General features: G+C 50.2%; 1 protein-coding gene across 1 annotated transcript in view; it reads right to left on the bottom strand.

The window, feature by feature from the left end:
• The window catches only part of Efcab6 (EF-hand calcium binding domain 6), a 205,876-nt gene that overhangs the window by 24,880 nt on the left and 165,247 nt on the right, over positions 1-15,749 (bottom strand). Inside the window, 2 exon segments of the mRNA XM_029569164.1 lie at positions 11,754-11,945; positions 15,060-15,255. Of these exon segments, the coding sequence (XP_029425024.1) occupies positions 11,754-11,945; positions 15,060-15,255 (388 nt within the window).

The following is a 15,749-nucleotide window of genomic DNA, read 5'->3' as shown; positions in this document are numbered from 1 at the left end:
TCCTAATCCAAGATACTACTGTCTGCAGAGGAAAAGCACACTATCCAGCACCAGCCAGCTCTACAGCTAGGGCAGCTGGGGGCAGGAATCACAGAGACCGGGGCTGGAGAGATGGCTCAGTAGTTTAGAGCACTGGTTGCTCTTGCAAAGAACTCGGGTTTGGTTCCCAGCACCCACACAGCAGTTAACAACCACCAGTAACTCCAATTCCAGGGGATTTGATGCTCTCTTCTGGCCTCTGCAGGCATTGTATGACTTGGGTACACTTACACATATGCAGGTAAAACACTCACAAACATAAAAAACAAACCAATCAATCAATCAATCAATCAATCAATCAATCAATCAATCAATCACAGAGACCAAAGGAAAAAGAAGCTGGTGGGAAAGGGATGAGATCTCAAGGCAGACCTTCAGCAAGGGAGCCCAGGGCTGACTCAGGAACCCAAGATGACCTTTAAAATGTAAATCAAACAGTCATCATGTCCTCTAGATCTGAAGTGTGTTTTGAAAGGCTTTTCTCCCAGAGTCTAAGGTGTTGACATTATGTTGTTGATTGACATGTACCCGACAGCACAGGGGGCACACTGGTACCCTGACCACCCGCAGGCCAAACACCGTGAGCAGAAGGCTGTGTCCAGTCTGACACTGGGACCCATAGGGGAGCACAGGCACATGGTGGGCATCCTGCACTAGTGGCTGCCATGGGCTCCAGGAAGGTATGCCTGGGTGCAGCCGGCTCAGATCCAGCTCAGCCTAGCTTAGCCATCCCCTAGCTTCAAGCTTGCTTGAGACAGTCCTGTCCCTTCCCTAAGCCTGATTTCACCCTTGAGAAGTTGCCTAAGAGACTGACCTGTGGGGACGACTCCAGGATAGCAGGCGCATCCAGGGAGTGTCCACTCAGGATGGCAGGGACCTCCCCAGGAGGAGGAGGTGACAGAGGAGGACTGACAGGGTTCTGTGGTGGGGACCCACAGGTGAGGTCAAATGAGCTCTAAGTGAGAAGCAGGTGCCTACACTGAAGGTGGGTAGAGCCAAGGGTGGAGATGCTCGGGCAGGGCACCTGAGCCCAAGGCTCAGCTTTTCCAATGGGCTCTGGAAAAGAGCCTTCCACTCCCTGCCAGGTAGCCATGCCCAGCCTCACTTCAGCAGATTCACCAAATCAATTTCCCACCAAACCTTATGTGAAAGCATTTCTGCAGTGACTGGGGAGGACAGACAGAGGCAGGGAGGGTGGCAGGAGCCTTCGGTCAGTGCTCTGTTGTGCCCTGACCTTATGTCTTCAGCTCCCTACTGTGGCCACATCCTTTGCCACGTGACTTTGTAGCTACTCCCACGACAGAGGGTAAGCGTGCTTCCCTACTCTGGACTTGCATTTTGGGGGTACATCTTGCTGTGAAATGTTAGTAAATAGGCATGCTTCAACTTACAGTGGGGTCAGGCTGGGTGTGGTGGCACATGCCAGCAATCCCAGGACCAGGGAAGCTGAGGGGAAGGAGAGTCACAAGATGAGGCCAGCCCTGGTTAGACAGTGATGGCCAGGCTATTTGGGGAAGAGAGCCTGTCGAATGAGTGAATGAGTGAGTGAATGAGTGAATGAATGAATGTGGTTATGTCTGGATAAACACCTTGTAGATATAAAGGACTGAAAGATGGAAGTTTAGCCCACTAAATGGGCACTTAGCTCAAGGAACTTCTGAGCTTAGTAACACAGCACACTGGAGCACCACAGTCTCCCAGTGTGATGGGGCGATGACTGGGGCTCGCTGTTGCTGCCCTAGCATGGCCAGAGAGCAGAAGAATCGCACAGCCCTTGCTAGCGTTGGAAGAGATCCCAATCCAAAATCTGAGGGATGGTGTCTATGGGACACATACAGCTTTCTCCCGACTGAGACGTTGAAAGGGTTAAGTCAGGACCCTCTGCCATCTGACAAAGATTCCAAAGCACTTGTGCTCTGACTGGGTGAGCCTCCCTGTAGCTCTGCCACGCCTCAACATGTCCCACTGCTGGACTGGCCCAGGGAAGAAGAGAGAGTAACACAGAGCACAGACGTCTAGGCAGAGCCACCTAGAACTAGTTCAGTCTAGCTCAGTTACCCTGCAGGTGTGAAAAGGAAGGGAACGTTTATATACTATGCACCTGAGCTTTTATCGTCTATTATGCAGCAGTAGCTGACTGGTACAGGTCTGAATTGCTATTAGTAGGAAATAAAAGGGGATGAGCATAGACTATAGAAAAAACAAGTTGGCTATTTAACATTGGTAGCTGTGTGTGCATGTTTGTGTACGTGTGCGGTTTATGTGTGTGCGTGTGTGTGTGTGTGTGTGTGTGTGTGTGTATGGAGGTCACAGGTTGTTGCTGAGTGTTTAACTTGGTTGCTTTCCACCTTTTTGAGACAGGGTCTCTCACTGAACTGATCTGGCTAGACTGGCTGGGAAAACCCCAGGGAGCCTCCTGTCTCCCCCCGCCCCCCAGCACTGGGATTATATGCGTGTAGCTATGCCCAACATTTTATGTGTTCTGGGTTCAAACTCAGGCTTGCATGCTTGTGTGGCAAGCACTTTACTGACCGAGTCTTCTATCCAGCCCCCACGGGCAGCTTTTTGGCCATTTCTCCCAGTGGGTGGCAGTCCTGTGGGTGACTGAAATGACAGTTACCTGCTCTGAAGCAAGGTGGCTTGGCAAGGCCTGCTCTAGCCTCAGTTCAGAGACAGATCTGTACATGAGTCCAACTATCGTGAAGGTTACAGCTGGCCCGTCCAACCGCATGCTTCATTGTGCCAGCTCTGTTCTCAGGATGCAGGGGAATAACTGTATAGCTTTGCCATGATTCCTCAGAGGAGAGTTACTAAAACCCTGAAACTTCATACACAATGAAAACTCAGCAGGTAGCAAAAAATTCTAATTAGAAATATTCAGCAAAGAATTCTTGTACTTCCTTTTAAAGAATGGTATAATTAGTTCTAAGAATTGAAAAATTGCTTCATTTGATCAAATATTTTGATTAGTAAAGAAATTAATTGTACTGTATCTTCATTTGTATTTACAGTGAATAAATGAATGCTAAAAATAACAACAGCGGCAAAACTGCCTGTCAAAAAATGTGGGGGAGATAGAACACTTAAAAATCCAGATGAAAACGCAAACCAAGGGCGGGTTGTGGTGGACGGTGCCCACTGCTGACCCGGGCACCTGTTCAAGAGGTGGTGGTGGTAGCAACATGGGGTACTCACCCCCCAGGGGGACCGCATGGAGCAGGCATCAAGGTCAGTGATTCAGGATACTCTGCACAGGTGCGGTGGTGACAGGTGCCATTCCACATCTTCTGGAGGCCTGGGGTTGTGAAGGTTTGATGTGAGATGCCCTGACTTGCTCATGTGTTTTAACAGCTGGTCCACAGCTGGGAGAGTGTGGAAGCATTAGGGGGTGTGGCCTGGCTGGAGGAGGTGGTCAAGGGTTGAGGTTTTCAGCCCGTTGCAGATTCCTGTCCTGTCTGCTTCCTGATCCTTGGAGATGTGAACAAGCCTCTATGCAAGCTCCTGTTGCCATGGAGCCGCCTACAGCCTGCCCCCTGCCTGCTCTGCCACAATAGACTATATACTCCCAAGTCACCAGTCAAAATAAACCTTTCCTCCCTTAAGTCACTATAAATAAGGGGGTTTACAACTGCACGGAGAACTCACAGCTTCTAGAACTTCGGAAAGGCCGGAAGGGAAGTCTACCTGGTCAGTACCTACTGAGGCCCTGCCCAGCAGGGCTGTGGCTGAGTGCACTGCCTTCACAGGACGCAGGGCAGACCATGTAGAACCTTCTGCATCCTTCCACCACCCAAGCAGCCAGGGCTCTCAGGTTTATAGACAAAGCCAGGCGGCTGGGTTCTGAGAGGTAGGACTTGCTTCTGTCCCCAGGAGAGAGTTCAAAGTGATACCTCTCCAGAGCCATGCCCACAGGCTTCCAGGATGCCTGTCCCCTCCATGCATGAGTCTTCCAGGAAGAGAAATCCAAAGCTCTCAGGCACTGACAGCAACAGCGTGGATGGCAGGTGCTGCCCTAGGGCAGTGAGCAAGAGATCCACGTCACTGATAAGGAAGTTACGTTCTAGAACTTTCTGTATAATCTTTTAAGTTTAGATTATTTTGAAGTTCCCTTTGTTTTACTTGCTAGACAGACACCTTGAAACGTTAACTCTGGAATGCCTTTTATTGCTCTGAGGCATTTTTACTACTCTGAGGTGTTTGATTATTCCTCCTTCACCAAATGGTTTAATGAGGCATCTGGTCCAATTAGTCCAAGAAAAGTGTAGATCAGATGTGTCAGAAGTCTAAACTTCTGCTAATGATATTTGTTTTTGTAAACTGTAATGGCCATTCGACTGGGTCCTACCCGAATTAGCCTGGTCTAGCTATCGATCAAAAGGCGGCAGATGTCCTGACCCAGGCCGGGGATACCTACTTTGTAAACTATTTTGGTCAAGTGAACTCAGGAAGGTTTTTCCTGAGATAATGTGACCAATCACGAAAAGAAACCATAGGGCCCGGGTGCTAACCATAAAATGATGATGTAAAAAGACTATATGGTCCTCATCTGTACTTCAGTTCAGGGCCCCAGAAATCTAAAAAGCCTTTGTGGCTTCTGGGACCTCATGCATGAGTAAGGAACAGACGAGCTTTCAGACTCTCTCATGGGTGAATGATCAGTCTCTTAGCTGTTCAAAGAATTTTTCCATAATATCTCTACCCTAGAGAAGGAGACGCCTAGGGGGAGGCGGGAGAGGATGCAGCCAGCCCTTGGGCCTGCCCACAGCCTCCCCCACCTCCAGGCCCTGTCCCTGTCCTGTACGCTGCTTCCCCAGCCCTGGGGCTCCACACGTTGCACCTAGCTTGTTCCCCCCATCCCCTGACATCACCAAGCTGGTTCTCCAACTCACCCTCCCAGAGCCCCAGGCTTGTCAGGGCGCTGCTCCTGCCCTCTCTTCTGCCAGCTTCCAGCTCGCCTGTGGCACACAGTTGGGCCTTCACAAAGAATCTGCCTGGACCGCTGCAAAAGCCTACCTCACAAATCCTTCTAGAGAATGAAATTACCATAAAACACAGAGAGCTCAAGGGAAGCCACCCCTGACCCTTTCATGAGTCAATAAACTCAGGGGTGAAGTCGTTTATGAAACTGTTAAAACATTCTTCTGCCCCAATACATTCCACACCAGTAATCATCATTACCAAGCATTCCACACACACTTGCTAGAGCTGGGCACGGGAAAAATAATAATGCAAACACTGGAGCGGTTGAGTATGCAATGACCCCCCAGCACTCCCCAGGCACCTGCCTGCCACTGGTGCTCAGACTCCAGTGGGGATACAGAGGCCAGCAGACTCTTTTCCACTCCAGGGACACAGGACATCTCAGTGTGAAAACATCAAGCTGTATGACCAACCACTCAGTCAGAAATGTGGTAAGGGTGTGCTTGCCTCCTGCCCTCGCTGGCTGGACTCCTGCCAGCCCTGTCTTCTAGAAGCAGCTGGTTGTGGAAGGGGGTCTCACCCTCTCCTGGGATCATGTGGAAGCAAGCCTGGCGTGGCCACCTTCATGTTTCTGCAAGACGCTTCAGAAACCAAGCCACTCTTCCTCAGAGGCCACCTGTCCTGCTTCTGTGCTCTGTGGTAGCCAGTTCCTAGCCTGTCCACACCACTGGGAAGTGGGGCTGGAGGGGATGTACCTCCTTCTCTAACAGAGGCGTCAGAGGCAGCATGGTTTGTGTGACACCTGTGGAGGCGCTGCAGGCCTGTGACAGCCAGCCTGCACAAAGGCAACCCTGTGCCCCACAGGGGAGACTGTTCCCTTCAGCACCGCACCTCTGGCTGCCCGACTTCCCTGGTGATGTGTTTCCATCGCTGACACCGGCCTTGTGCAGTCTGTCAGGGAAATGCTGTGGTAAATGCTGGCGTAGCATAGACACTGGTGCTCAGAGGAGGCAGAGGTCACTGTGTCAAAGCTCCAGGGCTCCCCACCAGGAGGCCACTATCTCCCCACTTCTGAGGCCTGAGCAGAGGCAAATATGAACTGTCTACCTAGCTCCCTCTGGGCCACTGTGACATGTCCATAGAACCTGCCATACAGACTGCTGATGGCATTCAAAGCTGTGACAGCAAGCCAGTCACTTTCTTTGTTTTTTTTTGCAGGTTCTGTCCTTGAACTCCTTATGTAGCTGAGAATGACCCTGACTTCCTGATCATCCTGTCCCTACTGGGTGCTGGGGCTGTAGCCCATGCCACCACACCTGGCTAAGTCAGTCGTTTCACATAGGTACACTGGGCTAGCCGCCATCTGGCTTTGTGCTGTCACCAAAGTTTCTCAGGCATCCAGGTTGACCGAACTTCCTCCCACAACTTGCTACATTACTGCACAGCTATTTCCTCAGAGCTCAAACGTCCCCGTCCCCGGGAGGGAGGCTTATTAGGGCTCATAAAGTTAAAACAACAAAACTGACTGACAAGGTTCCCAAGGTCTCTCCCCAAGGTTATATAAGCAACAGATTGCAAAGAGGAGACTCTCCCACTAGCCAAGAGGCCTACAAGTTGCTGAGGGAGCTCCAGGGATGCAGCTTTTGTGAGCTATCACCCACGCTGGGGTGGGTTTTCATTGAAGCAGTTGCCTCTGAGTCACCCAAGCTCCTCCAACAAAACTGACTGACAAGGTTCCCAAGGTCTCTCCCCAAGGTTATATAAGCAACAGATTGCAAAGAGGAGACTCTCCCACTAGCCAAGAGGCCTACAAGTTGCTGAGGGAGCTCCAGGGATGCAGCTTTTGTGAGCTGTCACCCACGCTGGGGTGGGTTTTCATTGACCCAGTTGCCTCTGAGTCACCCAAGCTCCTGTATGTAACCACAGTGTGCTCGCTGGTCTCAAGCTGGACCCGGGGAGTCATTTCTTCGGTCTGTTGTCAGTGCTCCTGTCTGAGGCCGAGGTGAATAGATGTTTATTCATATCTCTCCAGGAAAAGTCACACGACACACAGCTCTGCTGGTCTCCAGGACAACTGCGCTAGAACCTCACTAGCCAGTGCCCAGGGAGCGGGTTCCCGCCACACCTCCAGGTTCCATCTGGACTTTGGCCGCTCTTCACGTCAGGAGCGCACAGTACTCATGATGATGTCCTATCAACTCTGGCTAACTCCAGTCATCCTAGAGCCCCTGCCCAGAAAGGAAATCTTTTTGCTGCTCATCATGTTCATTAAAAATCCATGTCATATTTATAATAAAAGGAAACATACATTAATAACCCTGATAAAATCTGGTGACCGGTACAGCTGTGCGGTCTGTAGAAGATTCGGGTGTTGCTGTGCACTTTGTAGTGAAAACCACCAACTTCAGTTCTCTTGGGGGAAACTCATCGAGTGGTTTACCCATGAGCAACTCTAAAGGTCATGCATGTCACAAACACAAAGCAAGGCAAGCTCTTACTGGCTCTCTGCCTGTGAGAACGGGACAAAATAATTACATTAGATAAGTGCTGTGGGTTTTTTTTTGAATTCCATTATTTCCATGGTAATAAAGTGTTAAGATTTCATATGGTTTCTATTACAGTCCTTAAGACTCCTATGTCTGCACTGAGTTTTGTTTTTATATTAATGGTACTGAAATTGGCCTTTAAGAGGTAAAAGAAAACATTGGGCAGAAGTGATTTTTCCACAAGGGAGGTGATGCCATCCCCCACGCAAAGCACTCTGAGTGTGGAGTGTTTTCCTTAGATGAGAGTGAATTGGCGGAGGGACAGGTGTGTGCTGCTGTCATGGGGCTGGTGGAAGCCCGGAAGAGGGGCCTGTGCTGTCACTCAGACGCACCCTTGTTTCCTGTTTTGCCCTCTAACCAGCTCATGCTTGCTTGGGTCACATGTCAGCTCCAACACTCATCCCTCCTGCTGCATGCCTGGGAGGCTGGTGTGTCTCATCTTGTACTAGGTATGGTGGGTTTCTGATGTCAAGGGATCCTGGGTTCACCTTCACCTTCTCATGGGCCCACTGGCCTCTGTGACCATGGGACTGGCTGTGACTTGAGTGTACTGTGCATGGGAAGTGTCAACAGACCTGGTTGCACAAGTGGCACTTTGCAGGGCACTAAGCCCATTGGTGCTTCTAGAAGCAAAAGGAGCCAGGGGAGACCAGCTTCAGGGCAGAGCCAGGACCCGTATGGGAAAGTCTGAGGTAGTGACGATGGGAAGGGCTCGAGTTCCACAGGCCTCCGTGATGGTGACAAGACAGAAGATCGATAAACGTCTTTGAGGAGAGACCTAGAGGCACTTAGTTTGACAAACAGGTGAAGAGAGTGAAGTCCAGCACCCCTTGGCAGCTGCGTCAGGCTCTTTCTAGCTACTCGAGGCTGTATGCGGTCATGAGCACAATCCCGCTTCTCTTTCAGGTAACAGCTGGGGGTGATCCTGTTCAACTTCCTTTTCGAGGGAGGTGTTGGCTGTCTTAATTACTCTGAGGTACTCTCTTTTTAATTACTTGTCTCCTGTGTGTCCCCCTAGGGGATAGGAGCACTGGTGTCCTATTTAATGAGCTTAAGTAAAGCTTTGCCAAGTGTTACTTGTTACCCTCTTCCTTCTACTAAAAACTCCCAGGTTGTTAAGCTTTGGAAGGCTTGGTGATGAATAGTCTGCTTCCCCTGTCAACACGACCATCCCGGCCCCACTCGAGCCAGCTACCCATCCTGGTTGGGGAGTTCCCAGTCATTTTTCATGGTCCAGAGCAAGGTGACCACACTCTGTAGCCAAGCATGATGGACTGCTTCCTGCCCAAACTGGTGGGATGAACAGGACAAGGGGAACCCCCATCCCTGGTGGGGTTCCTTTATGGGGACTTCCTAGTCCTTTGACTCCTAGGTCTCTGGCTCAACTTGTCATCCTGGTTTGCCCGTTCTTAGGTGAGCACCTTAGCCAAGTGTCCTGCACCCTCCTAGGCCAGTGTTAGTGTGGTACAGTTGGGCTCTAAGAGCCCAGCAGTGTGCAGAGGGTGGGATGCAGCATGGCTGCGGCCTGGCCTCCCTCGGGCTCCTGTTTCTGTGCACACTGGCCATCCCTCAGTTGGCCATTCTTCCAGAAGCCTCACAGGGTATTGGGAAAGGCACATCCTGAGTGAGGTGACTCTTGTAAAGGGAATCCGTAACAGCTAGTGTAAGGGAAGCTAACTGTCCCAGGTGGAGTCTTAGTAACATTCGCCCCCAGTGGGTCCTGAGTAAGGACAACCACAGAGTCCACAGTGGGACTGCACCCACTGAGATGACAGCCCGCCTCTTCCATGTCTAGAGCTCCTCAGGTCTTCTATTGCAACAGCCTGAGCAGACCTGGACACTTCCACCGTGTCACTCTGCATGCTTAGGACCCTGAGCCACCACTGCTTGGCGCACCTCTGCCAGCCTCTCCAACAGACCTTGCCGTCATCCATGCACTGGGGGCAGCCCTACGCTGACATGGCTCCTCCCACCTTGATCTAGGCCTGTGGCCATCACCCCTGGAGGTCTCTGGGCCTTCTTCCATACCTCCCTCTCACGCATGTCTCCTCCAGCTGGCCGCTGGTCTACAGCACAAACCAGCCTCAGGTATGTGACCTAGCCCTTGCTCCCTGTCCCCTGGGCAGGGATCACATCTGTCCATCGTCTGTGAATCCCATGCCTGGTACTTGCAGGCTGACAGGAAGCATGCGGGTGACTGTGGAGGGACCCAAACAGGGGAAGGGCATACAGGAAGGAAGGATGCTGCCTGTGCTCTGCAGCACAGGGATCCCGGGGTCAGGTTGTCGTGGGGTGTGGGAAGGCAGGGAGGGCAAGCTAGGGTCCCTGGAGCTGGAGAGGCAGCCACCCCTTCAACCATCACACCAGCAAGTCAACAAACAAGGCCACAGTGTGGTGGCTGGGAACGGATGGGAATGCACTGGACGGTGACAGCCGCAGCAGGATGACCAGGCTGGTTGGGGCTAAAGTGAGACCCTGTCTCGAAAATTAAAAAAAAAAAAGATGGGGGTGAGGATTGGGGTGATGGCTCCGTTGGTAAAGTGCTTGCTGCACATGTATAAGACAAGCAGACGCCCTTGAGCTTGCTGGCCAGGCAGCATGGCCTACATTTTGAGCTTCAGGGCAATGAGAGACCGTGTATCAAAAACCAAAGCAAAAGCAAAAATAAATAAAAATTAGATGGATGGTTCCTGAGGAACAATACCTAAGGTTGATCTCTGGCCTCTACACACACACGCTCATACACACACATGTGTGCACACACACGTATGTGCACCTTTGCACCCACACAAAAACATGTACCAACACACAAAGTACCAACTTTTAAAAAAGGATGAATCCAGCACAGTCTCTAAATCAAAAATGATGCTCCAATATGTTCAGTTCTTTTCAAGAAATACCTATGTGAGTCATGGAAACACACTTACATGAATGAGCATATCACTTATTTTCATGATAATAAAAGTTCAAAAAGAATGAACAAAGTACTGACACAAAACACTCACCATGTCACACAGGAATTATGCATAGCAAATAAACCAAAGGCGAATGGATGCATACTGTAATATTCCATGTAGCAAAATTACAGGGCAGGAAAAAATAATCTGTGAGAAGTCAATTTCAGTTTTTAGATAACTTTCACTTTTTTCAACATTCCACATGAAAGACTGAAGTGAGGTGCAAAATATCAAGATGGAATCCTGGGCTGAGGGCATGTACTCTTGGTTGTATACAGTTTCCAGTACTGAAAAAGTCATAATAGGACTATCACCTGTCTATGTTATTGTCCCTTTACAGTATATACTGGCAAAGTTAATTTTAAATAATTACCTGAAAATAAATTGTTGTTTAAAAAAAAAAAAGGATGAATCTTAAATGCCAACTACTAAGCAGGAAAAAACGACCATGGAAGGGAGCGTCAATACCATTGGCTACAAGGTCCAAGAGTACATGACCCAAGAACACGTGACACAACAGCGCTGGGGATGCTCAAAGAAGCAGAGCCTGACAGGTCCTATAGCACTCACCGGGGAGATCACTCAGTGTGACTGGGTCAGTGTCCCCTAGAAAACTGGGGGATATTAGGAGGTTAGTGCCATCTACTCTGGGGATCTAGGGATTCAGAGATACCCTACCAAGGACTGTGAGCTTGGGTGTTCAGGGACTGTCACACGTACACAGGAACTGGAAAGGACCAGAGCAGCCAGCGCAGGGAAGCATTAGCTATGGAATGCTGGCCACTTGTGGGGCCAGGTGGACTGTTGCCAGAGGTGCTAGCCTGCTTGGTAGCTAGTAGGAGCCACCTGAAAGTGAGGGGCATGTACAGCCAGAGCCCTGCCCAGGGACCACAGAGAGAAGAGCCCTGTGGGGAGCTGCGTCTCCTTCAGGAAACCCTCTCCATTCCTGCATCTGTCAGAACCCATACCTCCATGTCCACCTCTGCCTCTGGCACACAGTCAGCGGCCTGGCACACAGTCAGCGGCCTGGCCACAGTAGGCCTCACTTCTCTGGGCGTCAGATCATCTTCTAGGATCTAAAGCTAAAATATATCAACGAAAGCAAGCTCCTGGGCTTTGGAAAGAAGATAAAATATTTTCTCACAAAGTAGAGGAGATGAATCCAACTTCCAGTGTTCCATGCAGGATTTATCCTGATTTTTCATTTAGAATGCACTAAACATGTGGTTTCAATCAGTTACCCACCTTAGCCTCTGTTTACAAGAGACACTTTGCACTGAGGACCACTTACCTCCTCTAGGAAAGAGCTAAAGTTCTCCAGGAAGTATTTCCAGTGTATGTTGGGTGTTAGATGAATTCTTAGCTTCCTCAAAAAATAATGATACTGGTTATCTGTTAGTTTATGGCAGAAATCCTTAAGGACCTCTCCAAAATCTGTAGCCTTTACAAATCCCGTGTCCTCTTTATCCAAAGCAGAAAATGCCTAAAAATACAGAAGGAAAAGATGGTAAATCCTACTTGCAAGTGAATATTCACACTATTTCCTATTGACATCATTTCTGCTGAATGAAGATGGAGCAGGTAAATCCTAATGGATGCTGAACCGTTATAAGTCATGACGCTGGTGAGAATTGCCCAGATCCACAGGAAAGTGGCCTCCCCTGCTGCAACTGGGGTCTGAGGAAGAGGGTGACTAGGGCTCTGGAGGGAGGGGGCTACAAAGGGAGAGGACCCTGCCATCCCAGCCTATGCCTCAGGCCCTGGGCCTACAGTGCAACACCAGCCGTGCAGTCATCCAACTGAGGTGTAAAAAATGTGCTATAAAAAGAAGGCACATTTTTTCCATCTGTCGAAACAAAATCATTCATTTTTATTGAGCTAGGAAATTTGTATCAAGTGGTGGATTAAAATGCTTCTTTTTTAAAGTAAGAATTTAACGTGGCTGAAAACCCGGAGCCCAGCTCCCTGGAGCTTTCATTCTCGTTCTGTGCTGGTTAGGCACACCCAGGGTGCAGAGCATGCATAAGTCAATTAACCTGAAAATACCATACCGCAGAGCTTTGAGTGTAGATCAGCCCACAGCCATGGAGGAGGCAGTCCTGGGCACCAGAGGCTGGGCTGGGTTGCTCAGCTAAGTACTTGACCTCTCTCAATTTCAGCCTCTTCTCCATCCTCCCTGCCCCGCCCCCCCCCCACTTCCTGCACTCCTCCCTGAGGCTGGTGAACCCCAGTTTCAGAAACATCTTGGCAGATGCCAAGCTATGCTACTTTAGATCATCAGGGCTCAAGCCATCCTGGGTGTGGGTTTCTGTGTCACCACAGTGCTTCCAAAAAAACCTGAAAAATGGGCCCATATCCAGGTGGGTTCTCCTGAAACTGACCAAGGCAAGGTGGCCTCCTTAAGCTGACCACAGCCACAGTACTGTGGACAAATTGCCTATAGCTCCTCTAAGTAACAGTTAAAGACTGGAGTTCTTACAGAGATTGGCAAAGCCTCTTTGCAGGACAGAGGACAAGCTCCCTGGTATCTCCCAGTTGGTTGACCCAAACCTGCCTCTCTGCTTCTCACCCCATTAAGCCCTCCTCCCTCTTGGACTCCAGAACCCACCTTGCCTCCCCATGTGAGGGAAGAGGTAAGTCTCAATTACAAAATCAAAACAAAACACAGGCTTAATCTGAGTTTGCTGATTTTGTTGGCCTGCCTCAGCATCTGGGTTTCGGCTGTGGGCTCTTCACAACCTGGGAGGCTGAACTTGATCCTGTTGACAAGCAATGGATAGCAACAGTTTCAATGAAAGATCTCAAGGTCCACCTACCCCAGGACATGGGGTTTCGCTATAGAGATCAGGCTGGCCTATAGCCTGCAGCAATCCTCCTGTCATAGCCTCCCAAGCGTTGGGACTACAAGTATATGTACCACCACACCCAGCTGGGACTTTAATTCCTAAGACCACTTGGATTTGGTTAAGAAGGGAGAGGACTGGTCCCTTTCCTCTTTCTACCTGTGGGGCTGTGACAAGTTCATGAACCCTGAGCCTGTTTCCCCTCCCGTAGAACAGAGTGAATGACCCCACCTTGCCAGCTATGCTCAACTAGAGACAGACTCATGGAATCCCACCAGCATTGGCAGTACCCCACAGCTCCCGGCTAGCAGGAGCAGGTTGCCTGTAAAGCTTTGCTCTGGAAGCTTCTAGTCAGTGCCAGCTGAACCTTCCTAGTATGGAGGCGTTTTCCCCTGGAGGCCTCATGCACGTGATCCTATCAGCTTTGAGTGAACCCTCCAGTGCAAGTTGACTGCAGTCATCGGGGCTGGGAGTACAGGCTTCCAACAGGATGCTCACAGCATGCACACTGGGCTTCATTTTCTCTCCCTTGACTGGGGAAGGACCCTCACCCTTGGACCAGGCTGGGGACCACACTGTATCAGAAGCAAGATCCATCCCCAAGCACTGTTTGCCAGCACAGCTGGCAGCACACAGGGCCACCCAGGGGTGAGAGGTCAGGCTGGGATAACCCCCAGCTTTCTGGTCTCCTTCACGACACAATCTTTGTGACACAGCCTGGGCTGTTCAACTTCTTTATGAATGAAAATTCCCAGAAAAAAAAACGAACCCTGCATCTTCAAACCTAGCCTTCTGCAAGGCTAATCAATTGGTTAGAACTTCGATGATTACGGGGAGGTAGGAATGTTGCAGGTCCAGAGCCTAATCACAACTTATCTTGGGCTATCTTTTGCCCTCTATGTAGCCTTTCTTGATGTACCTGTTTCTGACAACATCCTGTGACTAACAGGTAAAACCTTTGGGAATGCTTTAACTTAACAAAGCCCTAGTTTCTACCAGCCAAAGAGCTGGGTGTCGGATATCTCTGGCCCATAGCTGAGCATTCTCTTCTGCTGTAATCACCTACTCAGTGTTCCCACCAACGTGTCTGAAAAGTGTCTTGATTTATGACTTTCTTTGATCTGCTACCACAAAAATTTCATGAAACTGCATCCAAGTTGGAACATGGAATTTGGGGTGACCTGACTCTGTGTTCTCGGGCCATGGTCACTCATACTCGGCTCCAGAACAAACTCTCCTAACCCCTCTGAGGTGAGAGCTGTGCTCCTGTGTTAAGACCTTGAGGATCGCTTTAATGTCACTCTCCCCATTGGTCCCTTGCTTGGCCACACAGGCAGGGCTCACGGGGTAGGTGAACCCATTTTTACCCACTGCCTGTGTCCTTGTTTTAAAAACTTATCTTTGTGCACATTCATGTGTGTGCATGTAGGCACACATGTATGAAAGCTCAAGTGTAGCGGTCAGAGGACAACCACCGGTGCTGTCCTCACCGTCCTCCTCGCGTGAGGCCAGGTCTCTCTGCCTGCTGTGCCTGAGCCCCTTGGTTTTATCTTGCTCAGATCGCTTGTTGAATCCATCTCAACACACTGGGCGGAACCTGGACAGCTCTTTACAGAGCAAAAGCAGGCGCACAATTGCTCAAATAAACAACCCCATCTTGATTAATTAGATGCCCAGGAGACTGGGGGGATGTGGGCGGGTCTTGGGGGCCGGGGATGAGGCTCACACAATGAAGCTTTTGGCAGTCTGCCTACCTTTAACAGAGCCTGCTGGGAGCAGTCCACCATGGCCTGCATGCTCTTTATCAAGTCCCCAGGGTTCAGCCTGGAAAAGGTGATGGGTGCAATCTCCTCCTTTTCCTTTTGGCGAGGTCTGCTGGTCGTGCTGATTTCCAGTGCTCTCAGGAAGTCAAGGTGATTGACGCAATTGTTATTCACACTGATTCCCCACCTTCCCAGGCAAAAGAAAAGAATAAATGAGTTAGAAAAAAAAATCCAACACATTGCTTATTCATTCAACAAACAGTTGCAGGGGAGGGCAGTGTAGGAAGGGCAGTGTGGGGAAGGGAGTGATCAGAAGGGGCTAGCACCCACCTTTCCTGCTAGTACACATGCCAGCCAGTGCTGGTTTCTGACAGGCGCACGTGAGCACCACCACAACCAAGTGAGATCTAGGACTGAGGGCTGCCTCAGAGGCAGGGCCACTGGGTGCTTGTCCTGAAGACCTGAGACTCGATGGCTGGACATCAGGGCTCAGAGCTTTGAAGAGCTGAAGGGAGCAAGACTGCCTGATGAAGGATGCTGACCCAGGACTTGGGGGCAGACAAAGATGCTGTGGCAGGGATGGGTGGTCCTGGGAGGACAGCCTGAGGGCAGAGGAGGGGTGCCTGCGGTGGTGGAGGACTGCAGGGAGGTGTAGTGCTGCAACTCTGAAGGGCGTCAGGA

The sequence above is a fragment of the Nannospalax galili genome, unplaced genomic scaffold, assembly GCF_000622305.1.
Source record: "Nannospalax galili isolate Female #2095 unplaced genomic scaffold, S.galili_v1.0 scaffold180, whole genome shotgun sequence".
NCBI lineage: Eukaryota > Metazoa > Chordata > Mammalia > Rodentia > Spalacidae > Nannospalax > Nannospalax galili.
Note: the sequence above shows the minus strand (reverse complement) of the source record. Positions and strands in the feature narration are given on the sequence as shown.